This window comes from Gigantopelta aegis, chromosome 14, assembly GCF_016097555.1.
Source record: "Gigantopelta aegis isolate Gae_Host chromosome 14, Gae_host_genome, whole genome shotgun sequence".
NCBI lineage: Eukaryota > Metazoa > Mollusca > Gastropoda > Neomphalida > Peltospiridae > Gigantopelta > Gigantopelta aegis.
In genome coordinates this window covers 19,182,717-19,199,038 of record NC_054712.1, presented here as the reverse complement: position 1 = coordinate 19,199,038, position 16,322 = coordinate 19,182,717, and the positions used below count along the sequence as shown (strand labels likewise).

The window sequence follows — 16,322 nt, the reverse complement described above, 5'->3', positions numbered from 1 at the left end:
TTTTTGGTAGGTTATACATCATTATTATTTTTTTTCATCAATAAAAAAAGTCATTTTTTGCTAATATTAAATTCATGGGTCCAGAGATAGGAATATGAGCTATAATTCAACTGTTTATTTCCACATTCCTCTGCTTGTCATACAACGTCAGAGGATTATGTGACGTCATTAATTTCCAGCCATAAAATTGATGGATTAGCCAGAAGTTAAAAATGTAATTTGGAATTAATTTAATAACCCCATAACTTAAAATAAATTAGTATAAGATGTGAACACAGCATTGTCTATATTGTTTGCAATCCATTTCTTTAGTTCGTTTGTACAGTATTGCTGTGTTTTCATCATTTCAGCTGTCATTCTCAGGTAACACGAGAAGCTGTCCTGAAGGGTGTCATCAACAGCATGAGTAACTCTAACTGCGATAAGGTATTTATCTCATATACAAAAACAGCATGAGTAACTCTGACAGCCATAAGGTATTTAACGTATACAAAAACAGCATGAGTAACTCTGACAGCCATAAGGTATTTAACGTATACAAAAACAGCATGAGTAACTCTGACTGTGATAAGGTATTTATCTTGTATACAGAAACAGCATGAGTAACTCTGACCGCGATAAGGTATTTATCTTGTATACAGAAACAGCATGAGTAACTCTGACCGCGATAAGGTATTTATCTCATATACAAAAACAGCATGAGTAACTCTGACTGCGATAAGGTATTTATCTCATATACAAAAACGGCATGAGTAACTCTGACTGCAATAAGGTATTTATCTCATATACAGAAACGGCATGAGTAACTCTGACTGCGATAAGGTATTTATCTCCTATACAGAAACGGCATGAGTAACTCTGACTGCGATAAGGTATTTATCTCATATACAAAAACGGCATGAGTAACTGACTGCGATAAGGTATTTATCTCAAATACAAAAACAGCATGAGTAACTGACTTCGATAAGGTATTTATCTCAAATACAAAAACAGCATGAGTAACTGACTGCGATAAGGTATTTATCTCATACAAAAACAGCACAAGTAACTGACTGCGATAAGGTATTTATCTCATATACAAAAACAGCATGAGTAACTGACTGCGATAAGGTATTTATCTCAAATACAAAAACAGCATGAATAACTCTTAATGCGATAAGATATTTAACCAATATACAAAAACAGCATGAGTAACTCTGACTGCGATAAGGTATTTATCTCATATACAAAAACGGCATGAGTACTGTATGGTATATCTTCGCTGGTAAGTCTATCTCGGCTATAAGTAGAGTCCCTAACTTCAAGCCCTGAAAACCTGTTTTATTTTTTATTGACCTGTTTACATGTATAAGTTGACCCATACAAAAATTACCAATAAGTAACAGTGTTTCTTACTTTCAGTGAATTAGAATCATAAATTGATCATACACCTGACATTTGTATATATTTTATTTCAACAAAAGAAAATAATTTTAGAAACTTCGGTTTTGGACATCACAGTACTCCCATTTCCAATGAAATCTCATTACACATTTCATCAAAAGAGAAGATTTCCTTAATAGATAGTGAAGATTATTTGACTGTTAACTTATAGTACTGTACAGCATGGTTTTGTGCATAAACAACGATCAACAGATCAATATGATATCCACTGTGAAAGTTAGCATTCAGCTTAAATGCTCGCTTGATGCATGGTCGATTTAGGATCAGTCCCCGTCGGTGGCCCATTGGTCTATTTCTCATTCCAACCAGTACTCTACAACTGGTGTACTATTCTGTCTGTGGGATGGTGCATATAAAAGATCCCTTGCTGTTAATCGAAAAGAGTAGCACAATATCTGTGCTGTCCCTTATAACCATATATCTGACACCATATAACTGTAAATAAAATGTGTTGAGTGCATCACTAAATAGAACATTTCTTTCCTTCCTTCAACTTAAATGCATTAGCTACATGTGTATTAACAATGTAAAGAAAAATAACTCTGTGTACTGACCTGTTGTTTCAATCTTCTGATTTCTATTTTCAGTGTATTTACCAATGCGCTCTGTTTTGTCAGTTCTTGTCACAAGCAAGTCGCAAGAACAAAACTCTTCTCCTTGAACACAAGGTGGTGGTTGTATTAAACAGGTGAGTAAACATCTGTATCAAACAGGACATGAGTTCATACTCTTTATTCCTGTCTTCTGCCGTGTCTGTGGCATTTAGGAAATTTATATTTAGATGACATTCATTTTTCAGATACCTTGTATCTATTGTTTTGAGGTATACTTTTGTGAATGTAGCTATTAGTTCAGAGTAGTACCAGTCACAAACTACATGTAGCTTGGATATTTTAAAGTGAAAGTAGCCTATCAGTTCACAAACTAGCTGGCCTCAGATTACAGTTATCTTCCCATTTGGTTGTCCAAAATCCGGAAATTTGACCGCGCAAGTAGTCTGCTGTTTGACTGTGATTATTTCATGGCAGACAGCTATGAAGTGGCAACTGTTTGACTGAAGTGACAGGGGATAGCATGTAGTTTGTAAACATGTGTAACTTGCTGACATTGAAGACTTGTTTGTGGTAATTCCGGCCCATGCAAAAGTAGTGCTTTTTGTGTAAAATGGGTGTACTCCGGCCTGGTTTAGAGGGTGTGTCTGTTTAAACCAATATGCTGGGAGAAAGAGCTGGACAACAGGAGTTGTCCTTTTCAGGGTATGTGTCCCCCATGCAGGCAAAGGTACATACAAAACTTCACAGGCCTGCTGATATTAATAAAAATGTTATAGCCACTAAGGCTATATAGAAACATATAGCGAAATCAATTGTGGTCTGAGGCCAGCTGCTGTAAAGTGGGACTTCCAGTGTGTCAGGCATGTCTCTACCATCTTCAATGGAGAATCGCCATTCATCGTTTGAATCTTCTCGAGATACACCACACCATTTTACTGTAGTCCGTTACCAGCTATTCATCATTTGAATCTTCTCCAGATACACCACACACCACACCACACCATTTTACTGTAGTCCGTTACCCGCCATTCATCATTTGAATCTTCTCCAGATACACCACACACCACACCACACCATTTTACTGTAGTCCGTTACCTGCCATTCATCATTTGAATCTTCTCAAGATACACCACACCACACCACATCACACCACACCACACCATTTTACTATAGTCCGTTACCAGTCATTCATCATTTGAATCTTCTCGAGATGCACCACAGCATTTTACTGTAGTCCGTTACCTGCCATTCATCATTTGAATCTTCTCGAGATGCACCACACCATTTTACTGTAGTCCGTTACCTGCCATTCATCATTTGAATCTTCTCGAGATGCACCACACCATTTTACTGTAGTCCGTTACTGGCCATTCATCATTTGAATCTTCTCCAGATACACCACACCACCCCACTCCACACCATTTTACTGTAGTCCGCTACCCACCATTCATCATTTGAATCTTCTCGACATACACCACACACCACACCACACCATTTTACTGTAGTCTGCCTGCCATTACCTGCCATTCATCATTTGAATCTTCTCTAGATGCATCACACCATTTTACTGTAGTCCATTCCTGCCATTCATCATTTGAATCTTCTCGAGATACACCACCCCACCCCACACCACATCACACCACACACACACACCACTTTACTGTTGTCCGTTACCCGCCATTCATCATTTGAATCTTCTCGAGATGCACCACACACCACACCACACCATTTTACTGTAGTCCGTTACCCGCCATTCATCATTTGAATCTTCTCGAGATGCACCACACAACACACCACACCTTTTACTATTGTCTAATACAGAGTTGATATCCAGACACAGCTAATTATATTTACTAATTAATGGATGCTTCTTCTTGAGATGCACCAACATGAGAACCAGGCTTTGGTTCCCACAGTTTATGTATATATCATGGCTGAATAATCACCCCTGACATTACAATTGTTCCATCAAAACAGATGAACTTGAATCAGTGATACACCACACCACACCACTTCACTGTAGTCTGTTACCCGCCATTCATCATTTGAATGTTCTTGAGATACACCGCACCACACCACACTACACCACTTTACTTCAATGGTCTGTTACCCACCATACATCATTTGAATGTTCTCGAGATACACCACACACCACACCACACCACACCACACCACTTCACTGTAGTCTGTTACCCGCCATTCATCGTTTGAATGTTCTTGAGATACACCACACCACACCATACCACACCACACCACTTTATTTTGGTCTGTTACCCGCCATACATCATTTGAATTTTCTCGAGATACACCACACACCACACCACACCACACCACACCACACCACACCACACCACACCACACCACACCACACCACACCACACCTCTTACTGTAGTCTAATACAGAGTTGATATCCAGACACAGCTGATTATATTTACTCATTAATGGATGCTGCTAGGCTTTGGTACCCACAGTTTGTGTATATCATGGCTGAATAATCACCCCTGATATTACATTTGTCCCATCAAAACAGATAAACTTGAATCAGTGCTCACTCCACCCTTTTCAAGGATTCCCTTTATTCTTGTATATATGCTTGCATTAAAATATGATTCTGATGCATTACCACCATGGGCAGACAATTCAAAATCGGCAGCATGTTTTCTTTTTAGAATTGTGTGTGGAACAAGACCTACATGTATTCAATGATAAAGCCAGAAAAATAAAGTTTACTTAATAATTTCATCAATATTGTTGTCACTCTGACTATTCCCTCAAATGTATTTGAAAGGAATCTTGTTTTGTTGTCAAACCACACTCTGTATACTGTTAAAAGTCTTATCAACAGATGGGCCAGTAATGTATTTTAGATAATTATTTGTGTTTGACAGAAACTTGTGTAACTGGCTCATCAAACTGTTGAGCTAGAATGTTTACAACATCTTGAAATTGTCACTTCGCAATTTGATGTTTAATGAAATAATTCAAGGGATAAAATTAGGTCATAAATGTACTTTTGTTTTTTTGTTTTATTGTTAAGATTTAACATTTTAAATAATAACACTTTATCTATTAATGAATAAATTTATGGATTTACATTTACAGGTCACTGGTTCTTTCATTTATTTCATTTATTCTTGTGTTCGTGCTCATATCTAATTAAGCTTCAATCATGCATGTATAACCATCGTTTTAAAGTGAAGAAATGTTTTCCTGGATAGGAGACTGAGATGTAATTAAATACTGGAAAGCTCACGTGGAATCCGGGAGAGTTGACAGTTCTTTTTATATGCCCACCTATGATGGGTCGTATTATGGTATGTCGTTATCCATCCGTCCATACGTCCGTCTGTTAACTTTTTTTGTCTGGATCATATTTTGCATACAGATGCATACAGGACCATGAAACCTTACATGTAGGAACAACTTGGGATGGGTGTGTCGTGTACTATTACTAGGTCACAGTGACCTACTTTTCAGTCTACTGTATATAATAGAAACTCCTTGTCCTGACCATATCTTGCATACAGATCTATGCATACAGGACCATGAAACCTCACATGTAGGAACCACTTGGGATGACAGTGTGTCGCATACTATTACTAGGTCATTGTGACCAACTTTTCACAGTACTGTACATAACAGTAAATCCTTGTCCTGACCATATCTTGCATACAGGACCATCAAACCTCACATGTAGGAACCACTTGGGATGGTAGTGTATTGCGTACTATTACTAGGTCAGTGTGACCTACTTTCCATGGTGTATCTATGGTTTTCCATCAAACTCCTGACGGGCGTATTATGTACCTCACCAGTACTCTTGTTTAAGTCTTAGTTTGTGTTCTGCAATATCTGCATTAATAATTATAATTATAATAATAAAATGTTTATTTACATATAAGGTAGCTCAATTATTTCTAGATTATTCTACCCTGAGGCCTTGCTACTGACTTTAACAATAATAATAATAATATTATTTCAGTCTACTCAACCAGTCTCTGGACTCAAAGACTCGTGGTCTTTGTCAAGCGCTCGAGTCATCTCTAACGATCCGGTTACCAGAGCAGCATGTTATTATGAATCAACGTTGTGTGGATACAGGCAGTACCAGGTACATGTAACTAGTCACAGACGATGCTAACACAGACTGCTGGTGATTACAACAATGGACGGGTGGGATGGGGAATTATTCATTTGTCTTTCAACTGATCGGGGGTGGGACGTAGCCCGGTGGAAAAGCACTCGCTTGATGGGTGGGCGGTCTGGGATCGATCCGTCGGTGAGCCCATTGGGCTATTTCTCATTCCAGCCAGTGCACAATTGACTGGTATATCAAAGGCCATGGTATGTGCTATCTTGTCCATGGGATGGTGCATATAAAAGATTCCATGCTACTAATAGAAAAATGTAGCGGGTTTCCTCTTTGAGACTATATTGTATGTGTCAAAATTACCAAATGTTTGACATCCAATAGCCAATGATTAACAAATAGTGTCCTCTAGTGGTGTTGTTAAACAAAAACTTTCAGATGATTGGCTGAGAAATTCATTCTAGCCATCTCAGCTTGAGAGTGGGGGAGTGGGTGGGGGTGGGCAGGTGTCTCTTTCTCAATTTAACTCCAAAATAATTGAGCATTTGGTGGATGTTACAAGATAGTGTGTGGCTGATTCTAGCTGTTATGTTTAGAATTATAAATTAAGATCATAAATTAAAATGAAATGTTTATCTATTTTGTTCAAGATAATGTTGCTGCAACTTCACATTGTATATACTGTATATTGACCTTCATACAGATAAATCTACAGGATGATCAAGAGTATTGAGGTTCATATCTTAAAATGATTATCATTAGAAACACAAATATTTTTAGATAGTTTTAACAATATTACTGGTATGCTGTAATTAATAAATTAGTATAATTATGCATAAAGTACTGGCACAGATCAAAAGGTACAGTGTGTGTATTTCACTGTCATGATAAAATGTTGTTTATATGACCTGTAATTTTTCCCGTAACACAAAATTCAGTTTTTCAGAGTCATAATAAAATGTTGTTTATGACCTGTAATTTTTCCCGTAACACACAATTCTGTTTTTTTACAGTCATTATAAAATGTTGTTTATGACTTGTAATGTTCCTGTAACACACAGTGCTGTGTTTCACTGTTATTATAAAATGTTGTTTATGACCTGTGATGTTCCGGTAACACACAGTTCTGTTTTTCACGGTCATAATAAAGTGTTGTTTATGACTTGTAATATTCCCCTAAAACACAGTGGTGTTTTGTCACTGTCATGATAGAATGTTGTTTATGACTTGTAATATTCCCCTAACACACAGTGGTGTTTTGTCACGGTCATGATAGAATGTTGTTTATGACTTGTAATATTCCCGTAACACACAGTGGTGTTTTGTCACGGTCATGATAGAATGTTGTTTATGACCTGTAATGTTCCCGTAACACACAGTGCTGTTTTTCACTTCAGATCCACACCCGCTGTGACATGGGTTCAGGATACTTTTAAAATTGTCCTGGCTGTCAAGGTCAGTGGAGCTAAGAAGGAAGACTTCAATGTGAAAGAAAACTCTGTTCACTTCAGGTTAGTTTCGGCCACTGCGTGCGTGCACGTACATTATGAAGGTGCTTTGTATCATGTTCACTTCAGGTTAGTTTCGGCCACTGCGTGTGTGCACGTACATTATGAAGGTGCTTTGTATCATGTTCACTTCAGGTTAGTTTCGGCCACTGCGTGCGTGCACGTACATTATGAAGGTGCTTTGTATCATGTTCACTTCAGGTTAGTTTCGGCCACTGCGTGCGTGCACGTACATTATGAAGGTGCTTTGTACCATGTTCACTTCAGGTTAGTTTCGGCCACTGCGTGCGTGCACGTACATTATGAAGGTGCTTTGTATCATGTTCACTTCAGGTTAGTTTCGGCCACTGCGTGCGTGCACGTACATTATGAAGGTGCTTTGTATCATGTTCACTTCAGGTTAGTTTCGGCCACTGCGTGCGTGCACGTACATTATGAAGGTGCTTTGTATCATGTTCACTTCAGGTTAGTTTCGGCCACTGCGTGCGTGCACGTACATTATGAAGGTGCTTTGTATCATGTTCACTTCAGGTTAGTTTCGGCCACTGCGTGCGTGCACGTACATTATGAAGGTGCTTTGTATCATGTTCACTTCAGGTTAGTTTCGGCCACTGCGTGCGTGCACGTACATTATGAAGGTGCTTTGTATCATGTTCACTTCAGGTTAGTTTCGGCCACTGCGTGCGTGCACGTACATTATGAAGGTGCTTTGTATCATGTTCCTTTTACTTCATGAAGAATGAAGAATATTTACTTTGAATTATGCACATATTGAATAACGGTGACAACAACAGATTCAGCATACCTAGGTTAGTTTCATTTCATTTCAGCTGATTTCCGTGCTTACATCCAATTAAGGTTCAAGCACGCTGTCCTGGGCACACACCTCAGCTATCTGGGCTGTCTGTCCAAGACAGTGGATTAGTTGTTAGTGACAGAGAAGAGGGTGTAGTGGTCTTACACCTATCCATTGAGTCATTAAAACTCGCTCTGGGTGGGAGCCGGTACCGGGCTGTGAACCCTGTATCTGCCAGCCTTAGAGCTTATGTCCGATGGCTTAACCACGACACCACCGAGGCCGGTCTTGTACTTCAACTTAAGTTTTCCCCCATCGGTGGGCCCATTGGGCTATTTTTCGTCACAGCCAGTGCACCACTACTGGTATATTAAAGGTGGTGGTATGTGCTATCCTGTCTGTGGGATGGCGCATATAAAAGATCCCTTGCTACTAATGGAAAAATGTAGCGGGTTTCCTCTATGACTGTCAAAATGACCATATGTTTGACATCCAATAGCCGATGATTAATAAATCAATGTGCTCTAGTGGTGTGGTTAAACGAAACTTTTTTTTTTTCAACTTAGTTTTCAGCTGTGCTATGTATACATATATATAATTTTTGATTATCTGAGGTTTTCATAGTCACCATATTTGTATTCCTGTGTACATGCATGCTTGTGTGTGCAGTTCAACTCAACTTCAGGCTGGTTGTGTGTAAGCAAGACTGGAGGCCTTTGATATTTGCAAGTTAATAAAACGTTCCTTCTTTTTGTGTGGTTGCTGTTTTACTCCATGATCATCTCCAGTCATATTGAAGTCTTTGTTATTATGGTGAAGCTCAGTCTGACTGAATTATTTTCAACAGGAGGAAGACTTGATTATGTTGTAAAAAACATACCCCCAAAAAACTATTACACATATTACATGGTGGTCTCTGAAATGAATTTTCAAACATATCATTTTTTTACTACAGTTATAACAAATGAGCGTCCCTCCCACAAATGAAGTCACAAGCCAGTGTCCCTTAAAATCAAAGTTCTTAGTTTCTCAGTCAGATTTAATTGGTAGTTTGCACCACTTTGTTATTTTTGTTGCATTTTGTATTCTTGACTCTCATCATGTTTGTGGCTACAGTCCATAAATTAAACTACAATATATCCACCTTTATACCAATTGTACGTTGTATAGAGTTGCATATTTTAAATGTATATATACTCTTCAAAAAAGTAGGGAAACCTGAAATATTAATGTTAATATCAACTATTAGACCGAACACACGTTTTGACCACAGACATCCTAGTAAAGTAACGTTCAGGTCTGTTTATCAACACACCGAAACACATTCCATAGTTTGCACATGCAATCACACATGCTTGGGGTGTCATTCTCGATTTTGACAATTTCCAGGAAGGTCCATTAATCACTGTGGAACATTATTTCTGTCAATCTTTTTCATTCTGTTGATCATACAGTTGTTGTTGTGTTTTTTTTAGTCATTTTATTGTTTGAATTTGCAATTTACTGATAAAAAACGTCAACTTTCAAATTTCACTTCTGACCCCAATCGTCCTTCAAGATCTTTGGTGGTCGTAAAACCTACTATAATACTGAACTACTAGTTGTAATGTTTGCCCAATTAATTCACTGTTATCATATACATGTGTAACCATTCCCCACAGCTAATATACCTTACAATTTTAACAATTGTAAATTCTTATTAGAGTTCCCCTACTTTTTTTTGAAGAGTATAGTTTGAAATAATACTGCAGATTACTTTTCTTAATTTTCTTAGTTTCTTTTTAATTTTTGCAGAAGAACTTCGAATGGAATTAATCAACAGTTTGACTACAAACTCTTTGGTGAGATTTTACCACAAAAGACAGGAATTTCAGTTCGCCCCAGTGAAGTTCTTCTTTCTCTGAGAAAGGTTGAAAAGGGAAAATGGAGCAGACTGACCAAAGATAAACAGAAGGTAATATGGTCTGTCTTATAATTTTATGTTGGGGCGCCTGTCTGTAAACAGTCATTCATTTCCAGTCTTATAATGTCACTTGGTAATGCAGTGTTCAAGTCTAAGCCATCAGACATATTGGGTTCGGCTCCTGGTACCAGCTCCCACCCAGAGAGAATTTAACAACTCAATGGGTAGGTGTAAGGCCACAACACTAACTTTCTCTCACTAGCCACTAACCTACTGACCCAGACAGACAGCCCAGATAGCTGAGGTGTGTGCCCAGGACAGCATGCTTGAACCTTAAGTGGATACGACTCGATGGGTAGGTGTAAGGCCACAACACTAACTTTCTCTCACTAGCCACTAATCTACTGACCCAGACAGACAGCCCAGATAGCTGAGGTGTGTGCCCAGGACAGCATGCTTGAACCTTAAGTGAACAGAACCTCATTAAACTAGATAGCCCTTAAAATCAGACTGTTTACTTGGTCCCATGGATGTTGTGTTTAGGGGTTTTCACTGCAGGCACCGGCGTTATGGTAGGCCATCGTTCTACATGCTGGTAGGCCATCGGTCTACAGGCTGGTAGGTACGGGTTCGGATCCCAGTCGAGGCATGGGATTTTTAATCCAGATACCGACTCTAAACCCTGAGTGAGTGCTCCGCAAGGCTCAGTGGGTAGGTGTAAACCACTTGCACCGACCAGTGATCCATAACTGGTTCATCAAAGGCCATGGTTTGTGCTATCCTGCCGGTAGGAAGTGCAAATAAAAGATCCCTTGCTGCTAATCGGAAAGAGTAGCCCATGTAGTGGCGACAGCGGGTTTCCTCTCAAAATCTGTGTGGTCCTTAACCATATGTCTGACGCTATATAACCGTAAATAAAATGTGTTGAGTGCATCGTTAAATAAAACATTTCTTTCTTTCTTTCACCGTTTTTTAAAATCTTGATGGGGCGGGACATAGCCCAGTGGTAAAGCTCTCACTTGATGTGCAGCCGGTCTGAGATCAATCGCCGTCGGTGGGTCCATTGGGCTATTTCTTATTCCAGGCAGTGCACCACAACTGGCATATCAAAGGCTGTGGTATGTAATACCCTGTCTGTGGGATAATGCATATAAAAGACCCCTTGCTGCTAAAGCTACTGTCACACCTTGCTGGATAGCGTTGATGGACGTTCGACGGAGCAAAAGATAATTATCCGGTGATGAAAGTCATCTCCGTTGCTGCTCGAGGCCCTTCGAACGAAAGAACACCCGATATTTAGTGGATAAAATGCACAATGACCGCAAAATGACCGGACAAGTACAGGACAATTACCGGCCACTGTAACGGACATTACCGTACGAGCCGGTCAAAACGAAAGCGGAACGCATGAGAAACTGACAAAACGTTCTTCGAACGTATTTGTACAGGTCACATGATGGACAAAACGGGTATAAATAATCCAGTGAATTGAACACAGGACTTACTGTAAATAATCTTCACGACTTTGTCTTCCGCACCTGTACCATGTATTAGTAAATTCAAGCTCTATTACAGCAAAATAAGGTGACTTATTTAGGGTTCCAGACGAAGATACAGATAAGAAAATTGAAAACCAGATAGAAATTAAGTAAGTTTAACTTATTAGATATTACCAGCCATGTAATCTTTATCTCAGACGAGTGTTAAAACCTTAGTCGATCAGGGGGATATTGGGTGGGAGCGGAGAAACTTCCTATTAGTCACAACATGTTTACAGTTGCTTACATAAACTTTTTCTTAACGTCTGTTATCTGCCTTATTGCCTAATAGACAATGGTTTTTGCTACCAATAAGATACATGTATGTTAAGCACTATAGGCTTTTTAACCAATACCTGCACTATAAGGGAACACCCCTCAAATTAGATAGCTAGGCTACTATAATTCCCCCCTCTCCTTGTATTTCATTAATCCAAGGATAGGGGGGATGGGGGGCTTTGATTAGCTGTTGGTTTACACTAGAGTAGGGACTTAGGACATTAGGAACAACCTTAACACCAAACTAGGGTTTTACAAACAGACTACACGCACAACCGCAACAGTACATAGGGTGCATTGACTAATGATAACAATGCACCCGCCCACAACTATTGGCCCAGCACGTACTCTAACAAGGAGCTGGTCAAAAGAAAACCGGTTCCAAGTACACAATTGCAATGCACCTAGGGGAAGCTGGACAAAAGAATACCGGCCTCCCCTAACCCAATCACAAATACTTGCTGCTGGTGGACTACTTGGGCACTGGGTGACACCGAAGACGCCTTCAAGATGACAATGACCAACCTAGGGAGACCCCCAGACAACATCACAGCGCCTAATACCTACTGGTGTATATACGCAAAACCTATGCACGAGTCTCCCCTGGGTTTTCATGCCATGACCAGAAGCGGTCAGGCCCTATGGGCAACCTAGGGAGACACCCCTCTTTGCATCAAATAGGTCTAATTAACGAGCTACTCTCGACTCACTAAAATCAATACCTATGGTTTTGCTCTTGAACTTGCTTTTTTGACCGACCGCCAGTCAAAATTGCGCCAAATTTCCTTAATCAAAAACCCACCCGCCTGTTACCGACCACGGAGCGGGCTGCTGGTGCTCCCTTGCCCTGCCAGTGCAGGCGTGCGCTACTCTCCTGCTTCCCATCTCCACCTTTCCCTGTCTTGGCCTGACCTGCCCAGGACAGGCGTGCGCTACAACACCTTGCTCTGAATGTGCACGTAAAGCCCTATAACCTGACCTGACCTAACACAGGGTGCACATATCATCAGGCTCCAGTTGGCTCAACACCTCTCTTCAATATGACCAAGGGGAAGTCCGGGAAGGCTGGGAAGGGCAAGGCCAAGGCACGAAGGAAGGCTACCAGGTTCCCCTCTCCTTCCTCTGACAGTGGGGCAGAACGGGCCGCCGCCCTAGAGGCAGTTGCAGTCGCAGACGAGGATGCACCTCAAGAAGTCTCAAAAGCCCATAATGAGCCACAGGAAGAAGCCCTTTCTGAGTCTGAAGGGGTCCCTGCAAGGTCAGTCTATCACACTCCCAGCCATTCATCAGTTTCATTACATAAATCAAAGTCAAAGAAGAAGCCCAAGAAGTCTTGCCGCCTACGAAATGAGCAGGAAGAAGGCCAAGTCCTGGAATGGTTTGTGGAGCATCCCTGCCTTTGGAATTCGAAGCACAAAGACTACAAAAACAAGGCCAGAAAGGAACGCCTCTGGCTAACTTCATGCCTGGATCAAGAGGGGCTCTGTAGAATGTATGTTGCTTGGTGATTCTGGGACCTACTCGTTCGAGGATCTCATCAAACATCTCAGGGGGCATCCTCATGAAATTAACAAATGCCTTCTGGTCTTCTCTCCGCAGCTCCATCATGAGTTGGTCATAAAGACCAAACTGTCGCCGCCTCTCAGGGCCCAGCCATGCCCTAGACCACCATCTCCGTTGCCCCCTTCTCCTCCTTCTGTTCTCTACATGGGCATAGATGTTGAGATTGGCATCTAGCAGGTCAATCTGTGCCTGGATCAGGGCCACTTGATACTGCAGGCGGAGTCTCACATGACACTCCATCATGAAGGTCCTCACGGTCCCAGAAGGTCTTGAGGGGGTGAGACAGGGAAGCCACATTATATACCCCGGAGGATGTACGTCGCTGTCCGTTTCGGACCCGGTGAAGACCCGTTACATGTACAGTAATTATACTGTACTTATCCTGAAGTCGTCAGTTTTGTCCTGTGGACCCCGTTACACATCCGTTATTCATCAGATCCCATGCGTTCCTTATCAGGTAATCGTCCGCTGAACATGCAGTACACCTCCAGTTCATCCGATGCATGTCAGGTAGTAGTCCGGCCGCAAGTCACGTCCACTGGACATCAACGAATGCGAACTGACAAGTACAGGACAAGGAACACACGAGTTCTGAACAAAATGCATGCCCAGCGCACAACAACCGTACAATCGGCGGAGGCCTTTGCCCGGTGGAGTCTGTTCCAAGTTTTATGCATGCACAAAACTTTCCGCCGGCTTGAATGGACCTCGCCAGACCTTGCCTGACAAGGAATGCATTCGCCGAACGACAAATGGACAGGAAACGCATGTAAATGGAAAAGAACGGATTGAACATTTTGCTCTCCGTCGGACGTCCATTAATGCTATCCGGCAAGGTGTGACAGTAGCTTAATTGAAAAGAGTAGCCTATGAAGTGGCAACAGCAGGTTTCCTTTCTCAATATCTGTGTGGTCCTTAACCATGTCTGACTCCATATAACTGTAAATACAATGTGTTGACCGTGTCATTAAATAAAACATTCCTTCCTTCCTTCAATATCTTGATTAGCGATATTTGTATTCAATTGAAAATTGATTAGAAATGACTGTTTAATGTTTTAAAATTGTGTAGCAATCTCTGAAACTTGCGTAGTAAATCACAAGGCGATACTGAACAAAATGTTCCTTGCATTGTGTATATAACTTATCTTTAAAATGTTTTTGCCCCCACCCGTAACATATCGATTTTACAAGCCTGTGGTAGAACTTTTCAGTCATGTTAAGAAATTGAATGTCCGATATCACTTTGACCAACCCAAGCATTTATAGTTACGGAATAATATTTGCACATGAGAATTCTTTACCCATGAGTTGTTGTTTCAGCTTTCCAGTCTTACGGTGGACTTTGAAAAGATGGCCACGAGTTCCGACAGTGAAGTGTCTGAGGAGGAGGATCCCTTCATTCTGGTTAAAGGTGCACGCTTTCTTCTTCTATTTTTTCCAGCCAGTGCACCACGACTGGTACATCAAAGGCTGTGGTATGTGCTATCCTGTCTATGGGATGGTGCATATAAAAGATCCCTTGCTACCAATTGAAAAGAGTAGCCCATGAAGTGGCAATAGCGGGTTTCCTCTCTCAATATCTGTGTGGTCCTTAACCATATATTTGATGCCATACAGCTGTAAATAAAATGTGTTGAGTGCGTTAAATAAAACATTTCCTTCTATTATTTTTTTTTTTTTTTTTTTTTAAATGCCACAAACATTTTAACACAGAGACGATGAAATTTTTTGGGTATTTTTTGACATTAAAAACATGGATGATGATGAGATGAATGGTGAAGCTGCAGTATTTCCATTTTGGTATGGGACTACTTGACAGGTCCGTGCTCCACAAAAAGTGCAGGCTTTAGTATATGTCAACGTAACAATCCACTGTTTAATAACAACTTGACTCGTTTGCCAAGTCATCGCATTTTGTATTTTAATTTACCAGTGTTGATCAGCTGTTATTTAGACACTGAATGTAGTTCAGTATGTTTCAGTCATGTATTAATTAAAGAGACAGACCCTAGTTTTTAAACACTAAGGCATCTTTTTTACCTAGAGCCTAGTTTTCAACCTGTAAAAAATGGACACTAAATTTGGTTAATTTACAGCTGTTGGTTTACACTAGAGTAGGGACTTAGGACATTAGGAACAACCTTAACACCAAACTAGGGTTTTACAAACAGACTACACGCACAACCGCAACAGTACATAGGGTGCATTGACTAATGATAACAATGCACCCGCCCACAACTATTGGCCCAGCACGTACTCTAACAAGGAGCTGGTCAAAAGAAAACCGGTTCCAAGTACACAATTGCAATGCACCTAGGGGAAGCTGGACAAAAGAATACCGGCCTCCCCTAACCCAATCACAAATACTTGCTGCTGGTGGACTACTTGGGCACTGGGTGACACCGAAGACGCCTTCAAGATGACAAGACCAACAAAACCCCGGGACAACATCACAGCGCCTTACCTACTGGTGTATATACGCAAACTGCACGAGTCTCCCCTGGGTTGTCATGCCATGACCAGAAGCGGTCAGGCCCTATGGGCAACCTAGGGAGACACCCCAGCATCAAATAGGTCTAATTAACGAGCTACTCTCGACTCACTAAAATCAATACCTATGTTTGCTCTTGAACTTTCTTTTTTGA

The 16,322-nt window shown here is 40.7% G+C and overlaps 1 protein-coding gene across 1 annotated transcript in view; it reads left to right on the top strand.

Moving 5' to 3' along the window:
* The window catches only part of LOC121389124, a 43,822-nt gene extending 28,254 nt beyond the window's left edge, over positions 1-15,568 (top strand). Inside the window, exons 13-19 of the mRNA XM_041520736.1 lie at positions 351-426; positions 2,031-2,131; positions 5,981-6,109; positions 7,486-7,599; positions 10,187-10,346; positions 14,998-15,090; positions 15,497-15,568. Coding sequence (XP_041376670.1) covers positions 351-426; positions 2,031-2,131; positions 5,981-6,109; positions 7,486-7,599; positions 10,187-10,346; positions 14,998-15,090; positions 15,497-15,568 — 745 coding nt within the window. The remainder of the gene's footprint in view (positions 1-350; positions 427-2,030; positions 2,132-5,980; positions 6,110-7,485; positions 7,600-10,186; positions 10,347-14,997; positions 15,091-15,496) is intronic.
* Positions 15,569-16,322: the final 754 nt, after the last annotated feature.